General features: G+C 49.0%; 1 protein-coding gene across 7 annotated transcripts in view; it reads left to right on the top strand.

Moving 5' to 3' along the window:
- Positions 1-14236, top strand: part of SMARCA4 (SWI/SNF related BAF chromatin remodeling complex subunit ATPase 4) — a 148117-nt gene that overhangs the window by 97246 nt on the left and 36635 nt on the right. For all 7 annotated transcript variants that reach the window (XM_068536968.1, XM_068536967.1, XM_068536963.1 and 4 more), the window contains exons 14-18: positions 3832-3953; positions 5345-5495; positions 6919-7082; positions 12835-12901; positions 13919-14029. In XM_068536968.1, coding sequence (XP_068393069.1) covers positions 3832-3953; positions 5345-5495; positions 6919-7082; positions 12835-12901; positions 13919-14029 — 615 coding nt within the window. The remainder of the gene's footprint in view (positions 1-3831; positions 3954-5344; positions 5496-6918; positions 7083-12834; positions 12902-13918; positions 14030-14236) is intronic.

Raw genomic sequence — 14236 nt, 5'->3', positions numbered from 1 at the left:
TGTTAATCTTGTGTTCTGTGTACTTGCTGAACTCATACTGGTAATTCCAATAGGGTTTTTTGTTTGTTTGTTTGTTTGATTCCTTAGGATTTTCACATGCAGGATTATGTCATTCATAAATAACCATAATTCTTCAATACTTCTTCCTTTCCCCTCTGTGTGCCTTTAATTTCCTTCTCTTGCCTTATTGCACTGGCTAGATCCTCCAGTACAATGTTGAATAGAAGTGTCCAGAGCGGATATTCTTAGCTTGTTTTTGATCTTAAGGGTTATGCATGTGTGAGCTAGATTTTATCTCATACTTTTTCTATTAAGTTGATCATTTGATTTTTTTTTTAATTTATTAATTTTTATTTTTGGCTGCATTGGGTCTTCATTGCTGCATGCGGGCTTTCTCTAGTTGCGGTGAGTGGGGGCTACTCTTCGTTGCGGTGCACGGGCTTCTCATCGCGGTGGCTTCTCTTGTTGCAGAGCACGGGCTCTAGGGGTGTGGGCTTCAGTAGTTGTGGCACGTGGCCTCAGTAGTTGTGGCTCAAGGGCTTAGTTGCTCCCCGGCATGTGGGATCTTCCCGGACCAGGGCTTGAACCCGTGTTCCCTGCATTGGCAGGTGGATTCTTAACCACTGCGCCACCAGGGAAGTACAAATTTTTACTGTATTTTTAAAGTTATTTTCTTTGTAGTTGCTCCAAGGATTACGATATGCATGTTAATTTATCATCATATGCTTCATAATACTAACTACCTTCTGGTAAAATATGGAAATTTTGTTCCAGCTTAGCTCCATTTGTTCTTCTTCCTTTGTGCTGTTATTGTCACATATGTTATGTCTATATATGTTATAAACCCAACAATACAGTCTTCTAATTAATACCTGATATAATCTTATGACTTAGTCTAAAGAAGGTGGAGAAGAAGAAATAAGGGAAAATATATTTATAGAGTCTTTTATATTGATACATGCATTTACCATTTCTGATGTTTTTTATTTTTCCTTATGGATTCAATTTACTATCACCTATCATTTCCTTTCAGCTTGAAAGACTTCTTTTTTTTTAAACCATTTTTTAAAATCAAAGTATAATTTACAATGTTGTGCTAGTTTCAGGTGTACAGCAAAGTGATTCAGTTATATGTGTGTGTGTGTGTGTGTGTGTGTATTCTTTTTCAGATTCTTTTCCATTACAAGTTATTGCAAGATATTGAATATATTGAAAGATTTCTTTTACCATTTATTATAAGGCATGTCTGCTAGCAACAAATTCTCTCAGCCTTTGTTTTTCTGGGAATGTATTTCTTTAGCTTTCATTTTCAAAGATAGCTTAGCTGGACATAGAATTCTTTGTTGACAGTCTTTTTCCTTTTGAATATGTCATTCCACTACTTTCTGGTCTCTTGTTTCAGATGAAAGTTTAGCTACTAATTATATAGATGCTCGTTTGTACTTGATGATTCATTTTCTCTTTCTTGCTTTCAAGATTTTCTGTTTGTCTTTGGCTTTTAGCAGTTTGTGAACTCTCTCTTTGTGTTTATTCTCGTTAGTGTTTGTTCAGATTCTTGGCTCGGTAGAGTCATGTTTTTCATCAAATTTGGGAAGTTTATCATTTCTGTCTTCTATTGAGACTCTGTATTTGTTGATTCATTCTACTTAAAGATGGTTTCCATTATTTCTTTGAACATATTTACAATAGCTTTGAACATATATGTAGTAATAGCTGCTTGTAAGATTGTCTTCTAAGTCCAACATCTGGGAACAGAGACAGTCTCAACCGACTGTCTTTTCCCCTGAGTTCGTATCACATTCTCCTCCTTTTTGTTTGTCTTGTAATGAATGTTTAGTGGAAGGCTGTTTTAGCCACTCTGGATTCTGACTTCCACCCCTGTGCGTTCTTTTTGGTGTTTTTGTTTGTTTAGTAAATTATCTAGGCTGAATTATCTAGGCTGAATGTTTTCCCAGGGTGTGTGCTGCCTTTGGTGTCTCTGCTCAGTTTATTGTTTTTGGTTTTTTCTCATTTTTAGTTTTAATCCCGGCTCTCTAGGAATGGGTTGTGTTTCTTCATAACTTAGTAGTCTTCCAGTGACTGGGGAGAGTTTGTACTCAAAACACCTTGAGCCAGTAAGGCTTCTTTCTCCAGCCAGTGGATCAGTGTGTGTAGAAGAACACATTCCAAGTTTGGGCCATTTTCAAGCCCACCCTGGCTTTTACTTTCTGCTGGGCCCTTTCTCGCTTTCTCGTTTCCTCTGTGCATGTGCACAGCCCTCAGCCAGTAATATGCTTTCCCCACCCATGGCTGAGGTCCTCACCTCCACTGACAGTGCTGCTGGCCCGGGCATCGTCCACTGCTACAAAATGACTAAGTCCCCATCAGCCTCAGCTGCCAGGCCTCATGGCTTGCCCACCCTGGGAGAGCTTTCACATCAGAACTGGGAGCTGGGGATAGGAGAGATGAAAGCACCCCCAAGTAAGAACTCTACAAACTCCCACTCTTCTTACCCAAGGCTCAGCAGTTTTTTCAGTGTTAATGCTTCTCAGACTCCTAGTGCTCTGCAATGGTTGCCTGTGCTACTTTTGTCCAGCTTTAAAGTCACTTTTTTTTTTTTTTAAATATAAGTCAGACCTCAGGCAGGGCTGTCAAGCAGCCCCACCTTTCTCCCCACCTACTCCCCAGGAGAACTAGGGGGCATTTTTTTTTTTTTTTAATAAATTTATTTATTTATTTTTGGCTGCATTGGGTCTTCGTTGCTGCACGCGGGCTTTCTCTAGTTGCGGTGAGCAGGGGCTACTCTTTGTTGCAGAGCACAGGCTCTAGGTGCGCAGGCTTCAGTAGCTGAGGCGCACGGGCTTAGTTGCTCCGTGGCATGTGGGATCTTCCCGGACCAGGGCTCGAACCTGTGTCCCCTGCACTGGCAGGCGGATTCTTAACCACTGTGCCACCAGGGAAGCTAAAGTCACCACCTAAAGTCACTTTTTGAAGGGAAAATTTGCTGACCCCTTTAATTGGAATTAGCCAGGCTTCCCATTCCTATTTTAATGCCCAGCATGGTAATATCAACTAGGATAAGTCTTACCGATTATGATTTTTTTGACCAAAATGTTTGTGCTGTCATTACCTGTTCATTATTCCAAATGATCTGTAAAATTATTTTGCATGCTCCAAAGGAAATCCCACTGGGTTTTGACTGGAATGATTCGACAGGTTAATTACAGATACTTTTCCTTTTTTTTTAGTTTTATAGGAGTTCCATTATACACACACATTTTGTGGGATTTATACCGCAATACAAGGATGGTTTAATATTGGGAAATGTATTTGTGTGTGTTTTTTCAATATGTCATACAAAATCCCCTTTATTATCTGCTCAGTAAATGTTGAAAAATCCTTTTAATGAAACACAACACTCATACTTAATATACAGATTTATAGAAAACCTCTTAGTAAACAATGGTGCCTGTTATCATCAGTCTTATTTGACATATTTTAGACATTTTGGCCATGTCAGTAAAGCTGAAAGTAAATCAAGAGCAATAAATATTGAAGGTTACCTATAAAATGTTTAATACCTAGGAAATCCAAGAGAAGGGAAAAGCTGTTTTAGTAGTATGCATTGTGTAAGGGGGGCTGGGTGCAACAGAAGTACAGAATACCCTGAGATGTCCTTAAAAAGAAGTGTCTGGACCCTGCTAAGAAAACTAAAAATCATATACTGAGCAATTAAAAGAATATGCAAATAAAAAGCATGACGTGTTTTGGGATTGGTAGGAAGAGGGCACGTGGGTTGTAAAAACATCACTCTGGGGTGACCTGAGGTGACACTGGCTTGTCTCTTGGTAGGAGGAGGAGGAGGAGCAGCCGCAGCCAGCACAGCCTCCCGCCCTGCCCGTGGAGGAGAAGAAGAAGATTCCGGATCCAGACAGCGACGACGTCTCCGAGGTGGACGCCCGGCACATCATTGAGTAAGGCATCCCTCCACCTGCTCCCGCTGCCTCCACCAGCTTCCTGCGAGGTGGCACGGGCAGAAGCCGTTAGAATCCCAGCTTCTCCCCGGACAGCACTGTCCAGCCGGCAGCCGTTGTGGGACCACAAACACCAGATTGATTTACTTCAGATGTCACTGATATCTGTAGGGGTTGAATGACGTTCCATCCATTCACGTGGCTCATCCTGTGTTTAAGAGACAGTCGGGTTTACCACAAAAGGCTGCCTCATGCTTGTGCTCCAGCCCCAGCCCTCCCCATCTCCTCCCTGGAAGAAACTGCTTCCAGCATCGTGTGTCTTCCACACGTATTTTGTGCATCAGTAAGCATGACGTGTATCTGTGTTTCTTTTCATTTGCCCAAGTGTATCTGGGGCACAGTGTTCTGCCCCTTGCTCCTATGTCTGTGCACACAGGGTGTCTCACTCCTCCACATCTGGCCGCGTGGCATCCCTGTCATGCTCTCACGTTGTGGCCTGAGTCTGGTGGTGGTCGTTTAGGTTATTTCTCATCCTTTGCCGTTGTAAGCACAGTTACAATTAACATACCAATTTCATTGTGCCTTACAGTACAGAGTTAATGGATACTCTTAAATAGAGCATTGAGAGTATTATGTATTACATATGCACTAGGTATGAAGGGAACCGCTAGAACAAACATACAGTCTTTGAAATCCATCAGAAATATATAGGAAAAAACCCTCTAAGCTAAGAAAACCCAGCTTACTGTGCAGGATTTGTGAGAAGATACAAAAACAAATACAGTATAAAACAATATGATAGTTGGATCACATATATCTGTCACATTAATAAAATGTAAATAGTTTAAAGTCACTTTTTAAAAGAATTCCAGGGAATTCCCTGGCAGTGGTTAGGACTCCATACTCTCACTGCCAGGAGCCTGGGTTTGATCCCTAGTTGGGGAACTAAGATCCTGCAAGCCTTGTGGCGCGGCCAAAAAAATAAAATAAAATAATAAAAAGAGGTATTTTTAATTAAAGAATTCTAGATTAGATTACAAAACAGCCAAAGTATAAATGATTCTGGTTTGTGCAAGGCTGTTGAGTGTACGTTTTCCCTTTAGACTCTTGAACTCCCGGTAGAGAGGGTGGGCCATGTGACCAGCCTCTGGCTAAAAGCAACATTCCTTCTGTGGTGTGACAGTGACTTGATTCCCATGGCACCCAGAAGTCTAGTCTTGGGCCCACCTGGATGAGTGTTTGCTGCCTTGCCTGTCCTCAGACTGTGCGGCCGCTCTTCGGCTTATCTTCCGGCTCAGGCCATAAAGCTGCTCTGCGGAGGTTTGTGTCAGAAGCACATTGTCACAAGTAGGAATGTGTGTCTTCACACGGCCCTTTGATCTTGCTCCCAGGAACGCCAAGCAAGATGTTGATGACGAGTACGGCGTGTCGCAGGCCCTCGCTCGTGGCCTGCAGTCCTATTACGCCGTGGCCCACGCCGTCACCGAGAGGGTGGATAAGCAGTCGGCGCTCATGGTCAACGGCGTCCTCAAGCAGTACCAGGTAGGTTGGAGGGGGCCACGTCCACATAGCGGTCTCGGCAGAGGGGTTCCCAGGTCGTGGGTGGCTGCTGAAGGCAGGCAGACCTGAGTTCACAGTCCACTCTTGGTCTTTGGGCAACTCGCTCTTCCCCTCTGAGCCTCGGTCTCCCCATCTGTAAAGCAGCAGCATGGTCTGACCAAGAGGAAATGAAATGTTGCAATAAATCAGTATCTGCTGGGTGCTTCATATGTGCCAAGCAGAATAGGGGCACTTTATAGGCTGTTAGCATCTGAATTCCCTCAGCCACTCTGAAGTAGGTGCTGTGGTCCTCCCAATTTCATGGGGGTGGTAGTTGGAGGGACAACTGAGGAACAGAGAGGTACAGCGATTCCTCAAAATCACACAGTTTGGGAATGGCCGAGCCAGAATGGGACCCGGGTGTGGGCCCATGGGTGCTCAGTACATACTTCCTGGAGCTCTGTACAGCATGAGGCAGCAAGGCAGGAGAGGTTAGCAGCCCTAGACTCGGTCCTTCCTTCTGGGAAATGGGGCAGCAGCCCCTCCTGCCAGCCTCTGAGGGTGAGGTGATGACGCCTCTGAAGCTCTTTGTCAGAGTCTGGCCTGGAACAACCAAGAAATGGAGCTGCTCGTAGTAAAAATCTCTTTTTCTTGTGGCCCCATATCCCAGGCTCATCTGTAAGCTCCCAAGAGGCAGCTGGTATATCCCCAACCAAAGGACACATGGCCCTGATAACTCAGTTTGGTTGTAACACCTGATCCCCAACTTCCCTTAAAAGAAATCTCAGAACCTCTGTGCTGATATCAAGTGCCAAAGGTGAATCCTGGGGCCAGTGGAACTTTCCAGAGACCAGTGTAATGAGAGAAATCAGAACATGGGCAAGACGTAACTTGCTTAATCTGTTATGAAAATTTCCAGATTTTCTCTGAAGACAATATTCTCTCCAAATGACTGTGTTTCAGAAAGCTTCACAAGCTTTGGAATCCTTTCAGTTAATCTTGAAATGCTGTTGAGGCAGTTGTTAGTCATGTGGTGAACTCATCACCAAGTTCCCCTGAAGCCCCAACGCTCTCCTGAATCCAGTGTCACACGGTTGAGGGCAGGTTGGTCCCGGTGTGCTGTGTGGCTTGGTGTCAGGCAGTGACAGACGGACACTGTAACAGTTAGAAGCTTAGCTGTTTAAATGTGCGCCCAGAAAGGACATTTCATATACATCTCTCATTAGCACAGCAACCCTGTGATTTCAGAGACAGGATTGCTGAGGATGAGGCTGAGTGGGAAAGGAGTGGGCTGACTCAGAGCAAAATACCAAGTGAAGATGGCCGCAGGAGGTCCCTGGCTGGGGCAGAACTTGTGAGTCTCCGAAGCGCGGGGAACACCCCCGAACCCAACCTGGGCTTCAGTCCTGGCCGCTTCTCCTTGCAGATCAAAGGCTTAGAGTGGCTGGTGTCCCTGTACAACAACAACCTGAATGGCATCCTGGCTGATGAGATGGGCCTGGGGAAGACCATCCAGACCATCGCTCTCATCACGTACCTCATGGAGCACAAGCGGATCAACGGGCCCTTTCTCATCATAGTGCCTCTCTCGTGAGTGTGCCCACCCCAGGGGCCGCGAGTGCCCGGTGGGAAGGCCCCGCCACCCGGGGTCACCAGCAGCCCGGCCTGTGCTCAGACGCCTGTGTGTTAGTTTGCTTGGGCCGCCCTCACGAAAGACCACAGCCTGGGTGGCTTAAACAATAGGCACTATTTCCCGGGAGGCCACAAGTCTGAGAACAAGGTGTCAGCAGGGCTGGTTTCTCCCTAGGCCTCTCTCCTGGCCTTGTGGATGGCCGTCTTCTCCCTGTGTCTTCACATTGCCTTCCTTCTATGTGTGTCTGTGCCCTAATTTCCTCTTCTTATAATGAAGTCATACCAGTCATGGATTAGGGCTCACCCCAATGACCGTATTTTGACTTCATTACCTTTTTAAAGATTCTATTTCCAAATATAGTCACGTTCTGGGGTGCTGGGCCCAAAGATGTCAACATACAAATTTTGGGGGGACACAACTCAGCCCATAGCCACCTGCCTCTGGTGTTAAGGCTCAGGATAGAAGAAGGGCAGGTGATGGAGTGCCCGTCCATGATCCCTGTTGGGGCAGCTCTCACAGGATGTCCTTGGTGTCCTCTTCTGGCCCCACAATGAGCAAATTCCACACAAGGTTGTCACAGGAGTCAGATAACTGCCCACTAGAAATGTGGAGTGGAGCCATTTGTGCAGACACTGTGTCCACTTACTGCTGGGGCACCAAGCCCTGTCGATCGTGTCCCAGCCTGGTCCAGGCACCACAGACGCTCAGATGGCATCTGGATACCCAAACGGCGTCCAGAGGAGGCTCTCTCATTTACCACCTCTTGGTACCGTTGGTCTCTTCCTCCCAGCAGGCACCCTTCCAGGGGCCAGGATTCCTCAGGCCATCTGGGCATCCCTCTTCCCAGCTCTGCATGTGTCACAAAATGGTTCTCCTGTTCCCGGGTTTTTTCCAGAAGTCCCAGGACTGGCTGTCATTGACCCAGTTCAGGTCACATGTTAGGCAACAGTCCAGTCATGGGCCTGGGGGATGGTCTGCTCTGATGTGGCCAGGCCTCTGTGTGTACACTTGGCTTGGCCCTGAAGGGGAACCCCCTTTACCGTCGGCCCAGCGCTCAGGGGGAACCATGTCTGCCTCAAGTCAGCTGTCAAGGGGGAGGATGGGAAACCGAGTACTCATCCCTCAGCCCATGGGAACATGCCCTCCTACCTATAAGGTGGCCAGGCCTCCAGAGGCCACGCACCCACGGCTGGGGGCCCCAGAACCCTCCCAGACTTCACCTCGAGAAGTTGATTTCCTCCTTCTGCCTTCTGTCCCTCATGGCGGTGTAAATCTGGCTGCCTTGGCAGGAACAGATCTTCATGGAGAGGGAACTGTTTCCACGGTGCGGCAGAAGGTCCCAGGCCGTGGTCAGACCCAGCTGCTTCTCTGCTTCCCGCTGCCCTTGCCTGTGCGCTGACTCCCTGCCCTTCACTCACTCAAGTCCCCTCCCTTCTGTTCAGCCTCCCAGGCGTGACTTCATCTCCACTGGAATAGCTCTGTCCAGCGTGCTGCTCTGCAGCCTGGGTTTGTCATTTTTTAATTGTCGTTTTGAAACGATTTCAGACTTACAAACAACTGCAGAAGTAGTATAAAGAGTTCCTCTATACCTTTCACCCGGCCTCCCACATCTCACATAACCTTAGGACAGTTTCAACACCAGGATAGTTAACAGTGATTTAACAAATCATTGTTAACTGGTAGCGAATCTAGAGACTCTGTTCAGATGTTGTAGACTTCCCCACTAAAGGCCTTTTTCTGGTCCAGGATCCCACTTCGCCTTTTTTTGCCGTGTGTCTGTCATGTCGTGTCTGTGACAGTTCCTGAGTCCGTCTTTGTCCTTCATGATCTTGACACTTGAATCCTGGCCAGGCATCTGGTAGACCGTCCCTCAGATTGGGTTTGTGTGATGTGTCTTCTTTCTGGGATTCTGGCGAGAAACTCCGGGGTGGGTGCTGTGCCCTTCTTGGGGCCTCACATCAGGAGGCACGAGCCCAGGGGATCTGTGACAGGAGAGCATCACTTCGGTCTTTCCTTACGTGGTGCCTGCGGGCTTCCCCACATAAACCTAAGAGTTTTCCTTTGTAATTTATAAGTAACTTGTCAGAAGGCACTTAGAAGCTATATGAATATCCCATTTCTCATCATACTTTCGCCTGTAATTTCAGCATCCGTCAGAGGAGTCTCACCTGAAATGATGATCCCTCTGGAAAGTGCCGAGTAGTGGTTTTCTCTTTCCGTCATTCCTTCTACAGGTCTTGGAATTCCACTACAAGGCAGAGCTGTCTCTTCTCCCTTATTTAATTGTTTAATGGTGTAATTCTTCATAGAAGAGTTGGCTCGTGGACACTATTGTTATTTACTTTGCTTAAATTGTCCCAGATTTGGCCCAGGGAGACGCTTCAGATCGGTCCCTGTGTCCTTTCAGCACGTCTCTGTCATTGCATTGTGGTGGTTGTTTACTTTAGAATAGTATCAGATTTACAGAAAAGTTGAAAAGGTCGTACTCAGAGCTCCCATATACTCTCCCCAGGTTCCCCCTGTGGTTGATCACATCTTACGTGACCGTGTTACATTCGTCACAAGTGAGGAATCAGCACTGGAACATGACTAGTAATTAAACACATTACTATTAAGTAAACTTTATGTGGATTTCACTAGTTTTGCCCTAATTTCCGTTATCAATTCCAGGATTCCATGTGACATACATACATACATACATACATTTATTTATTCATTCATTCATTCATTCATACATACATACATACATACCGGGTCTTAGTTGCAGCAGGCGGGCTCCTTAATTGTGGCTCCAGGGCTCCTTAGTTGTGGCACGCAAGCTCCTTAGTCGTGGCATGCATGTGGGATCTAGTTCCCTGACCAGGGATCGAACCCGGGCCCCCTGCATTGGGAGCACGGAGTCTTATCCGCTGCGCCACCAGGGAAGTCCCTCATATGACATTTAGCCTTTACATCTCCTCAATCTTTTCTGGTCTGTGACCATTCCTCAGACTTGGTGTAATTTTGGTGACCTTGATGGTTTTGAGGAGAACTGGTCAGGTGTTTTGTAGGATGTGCCTCAGCCTGGGTCTGTTTGGTGATTTTTTCATCCTTAAATGGGATGGTGGGTTTCGGGACAAAGACCAGAAGTGAAGCACGCGTATATTACTGTCTACATGACTTTTCACTCTTGAGGTTGACCTTGATCACCTGGCTGAGGTAGTGTGTGTCAGGTAGTCTCCACTGTGAAGTTACTCTTTTTCCCCCCTTCCATACTGTATTCTGGAAAAAAGTCACTAAGTTCAGCCCACACATAATAGGTGGGCAATTAAGAGCTACCTCCTTGAAGGTGAAATCACTACATAAATTTTTTGGAGTTTTCCTATGTGGAAGATTTCTCTCTTCTCCCCCAATTGTGAATGTATTCAATCATTTATATCAATATGGACTCCTGGATGTTTATTTTATACATAGGGTTAAACTCCAATACTAGTTTATTTGTTGCTCAAATCATTCCAGCCTTGGCCATCAGGAGCTCTCAGTTGGCTGCTCTGTTCTTTTGACATGCCCCCATCATTGTGGGGTTTTTGAGCACTTCTTTGCTTTTTGGCACCCAAAGACGCTCCAAGCTCAGCTGGTACATTTCCCTCCCAGGCCTAGAACCAGCCATTTCTCCAAGAAGCCCTGGTTTCCCTTATTAGAAAATGGTCTTAGAAACCAAGACCTGGGTGCTAGGTGTGCTCCTTGCTTCTGGGGCGTCATTGCTTCTAGGCCCTCTCAGTGTGCAGTGCTAGGAAGTATATGTACGTGTACTGACCCTAGTGCACACGTGCTGACATGATTTGCGTCTGGTCATCTGTGTCTCTGTTAAGTGTGACCATACTGCTGTCTTTGACTCAGCCGGGACCACAGGGCCCATTCTAGCCTTTCTCCTTGCTCGTGTGTTCATTCCCAGTGTGCGTGTACAGTGCTTTCAGAATACTTAGTCTGTGAGGAACAGCCTTACTAACTAGAGATCCAGTTCCTTTTGTCCTTAGACTTACAGTTTCCAGCCAAAACATCTTTTCCAAGGTCACTTAAGTTGACTGCTTTCCCCCATTCCCTTCAGTGAAGTTATCCCGTGTGTTGATCTTCAGCCCTTTTCACCCTTGTGCTCCCCAGACCGGGGCCTAGTCTGTTGAGTGTCATCTCCAGGAGCCACCTGTGCCCTGGGGGATGTTTTCAGACTGTGAGTGTCCCGCTGTCCCATCCACCTGCTGGGGCATGCTGCTCTCTGCCATGAGTTTGCTTGTCCTGCCTCCCTCTTGACCCCTGACTCTGGCCTGTCTCCTTACTTCTGCTCCCGACTCTCCCTCAGCTCTTCTCCCCCTCTGCGGAGGCCCCTCCCCCACCCCAGGCTTTGGCCCTTGGCTTCTCTCTCTCTTAGTGCCCCGACCTTCCCCCATTGCTCCCTGCAATAGGAACCAGACCTCAGTGACTGAACCAGGGCGATCTTGCTGATCCTCAGTAAGGGGAAGCCCACAGCCAGGTGGCTTCAAGCTTCCAGGACCCAGGCTCCTGCAGTTTTCTGCTCAGTCATCCTTAGCATGTGACCCCTGCCCTTAGGCTTTTACCCTCATGGTTGCAAGACGGCTGCGCTGCCTCCATCATCTCCTCTGGGTTCCCAGAATGATGGGCGGGGCCCAGGGCAGCAGGAGCATATGGCAGCTGAGTCTCCACCCTCCTTCAAGACCTTTCCCTGACTTTCAGCCCAGCGACTTAGGCTTCCATCTCATTGGCTCAGACTGTGCCCACCTGGTTGGCCCTGGCTGGCCCTGGCTGGCCCTGGCTCCTGGGGGAGCTCCTCAGTGGAGCTTCTTGCAGGGAGGAGCCGGGCGAGCCACGAGCAGTCTCTTCCACTTGGCTTTTGCATCCTGTCTTTACAAACCCCCTGGTCTAGACTGTCTGAGTGAGTTCTCTCCCCCACCGAAGACTCTGTGTCCCAGTATTTCCCCGAGAGCCCACCCGCTCTGAACTTGGCTTTACTGTCGCTGTCACCCTCTCCTGAGGTTCTCTCTTGTAGTCGGGGGTGACTTGTCCCTCCTCACCCGCCCCCACGTCTGCTCACTGTCCATCTCTGTCTGTCCCCCCTCTTCCTGGCCTCGAGCCCTCCTGCGCTCCCCCTCCTGCAGTCCTCTGCCCGGGCCTGGCTTGGTCTCGCCTGCCTCCCGTCCTCATTCTGTCTCTTACCGGGCAGGAACCTTCAGTGGCTGCCAGTTTCATTTTGACGTGGCACCGCGACTCGGTGGTGTCTCCTATAGCCCCGGCCTCCGTGGCATGACTCCCGCACCCCCACCCCCAGCGTCCTGAGCCTGAAATGAGGCACCGTGAATCTGCGTTTTTCTGGGAAGCAGGTCTGCAGCGTGTGGTGTGTTCTCACAGGGGCCTGTGGCCACACAGCGGTGACAGAGAACTGCTCTCCAGGGTCCAGCTCCTGGTCCTGGCCCTCTCCGGCCGCCCTGCTCCAGCCCAGGCCGACCTGGCGGAGGCTGACCCTATACCCGCCACCATGCCTTTGTGTGTCCCTGTGTCTCCCACCTGGGGCACCATCCCCTCCTTCCCTCAGTTGGTCCATTACTTGGCCAGCTCTGAGGGTCACAGACACATCAGCTTCACTTCCTCGTGGACATCTTTTGGACAGTTGCTGACAACAGAACTAGATCCTGACTCTCCCTTCCTTGTTTCCACCAGAACGCTGTCCAACTGGGCATACGAATTTGACAAGTGGGCCCCCTCGGTGGTGAAGGTGTCCTACAAGGTACGTCGCCCCCTGAGGAGGTGGGCATGGGTAGGGTGGGAGAATAGGGGATACGTGTGGGTGAAGAGGGGCATCAACTTGCATTAATGACAGGATGCACGTGTGCGTGTGCGCGTCTTCTTATGTTATACACATGGGATCCTGCCATTAACACAGGGTTTGGATCACTTTATTTCGAGTGATGCTTCTTTTTTAACTGAAGTTATGGACTCAGTTTGTGGAATGTGGTGACATTAACGCATTCACCTGAAGATTTCGTTATTCTTGCCGAGCTTTGGTTAAAACCCATTCACGTGGGATGACTTAACGAGTGTCCACCGTGGGCTGCTGTGTGACTGGGCACACCAGGACACGTTGGCCCCGTACAGGCCTTCTCTGAGTGCCGCCCCTAGATCAGTTCGCCTGTGAAGTGGGGACTAAACGTGCCTCTTGTCCTCGTGGGGAGAGAGGCAGAGAGGGCCTCACACAGCCACTCAGTGGCAGAGCCCCGTTGGGCCCTTGGCTGCAGGTCTGGCGGGTCCAGGCTCGCGACCCTGTGCTGAGCGGCTCTCAGCCCCACGATGGGGAAAATCGGGTCCCGGCAGAGGGGACAGCGTGTGTGGGGAGAACTTGGTGCGTTTGAGGAGCTGAAAGTCATTCGGCTGGCAAGAGCTTATGGGAACGCGTGCAGCTCTGTCTGGAACGTGAGCTTGGAACAGGAGGGACGGGGCAGATTTGCTAACCGGGGAGAGGCTGGAGCTGCCCTTTGAGAGTGATCACAGCGGTCTGCGCCTGTGTGGGAGGCCTGGAGGCCTGAGATGGGGACCCGGGAAGAGGAGGGTGTGGGAAGCGGAGCTGGTCGACCATCAGGAGTGGGGCCGATGGAGGTTCAGGCAGCAAGCCTCCCAGGGGCCTGGGCCGCCCAGGACCCACACTCCTCTCTCCGCTCCCCACACTTGGCCCTCTGCCCTTGCCGGGGTGAGGGGCCAGGACCCGGGGCCCAGAGGCTGAGGTGCGCGTGTCTTCTCTCCCTCACAGGGCTCTCCAGCAGCCAGACGTGCTTTCGTCCCCCAGCTCCGGAGCGGCAAGTTCAACGTCTTGCTGACGACGTACGAGTACATCATTAAAGACAAGCACATCCTTGCAAAGGTAGCGTGTCTGCCTGTAAAACAAGCCAGCCCAGGCCGTCGCGTGCTGTCAGGGAGCCCGTGATCCAGCCCAGGATTGTCGCAAGTGTGTCACACTTCCCATCTTCTCAAAGCCCCCGAAGACATGTCTCAGTGATTCCCCCGCATATGTGTAAAAAGACAGCTGCTCTGTGTGTGCGAACAGCCCCGGTCGAGGTGACCTTGGGCT

This window comes from Eschrichtius robustus, chromosome 2, assembly GCF_028021215.1.
Source record: "Eschrichtius robustus isolate mEscRob2 chromosome 2, mEscRob2.pri, whole genome shotgun sequence".
NCBI classification, from domain to species: Eukaryota; Metazoa; Chordata; class Mammalia; order Artiodactyla; family Eschrichtiidae; genus Eschrichtius; species Eschrichtius robustus.
The sequence above is the reverse complement of the archived record's forward strand: the minus strand, read 5'-3'. Positions and strand labels throughout refer to the sequence as shown.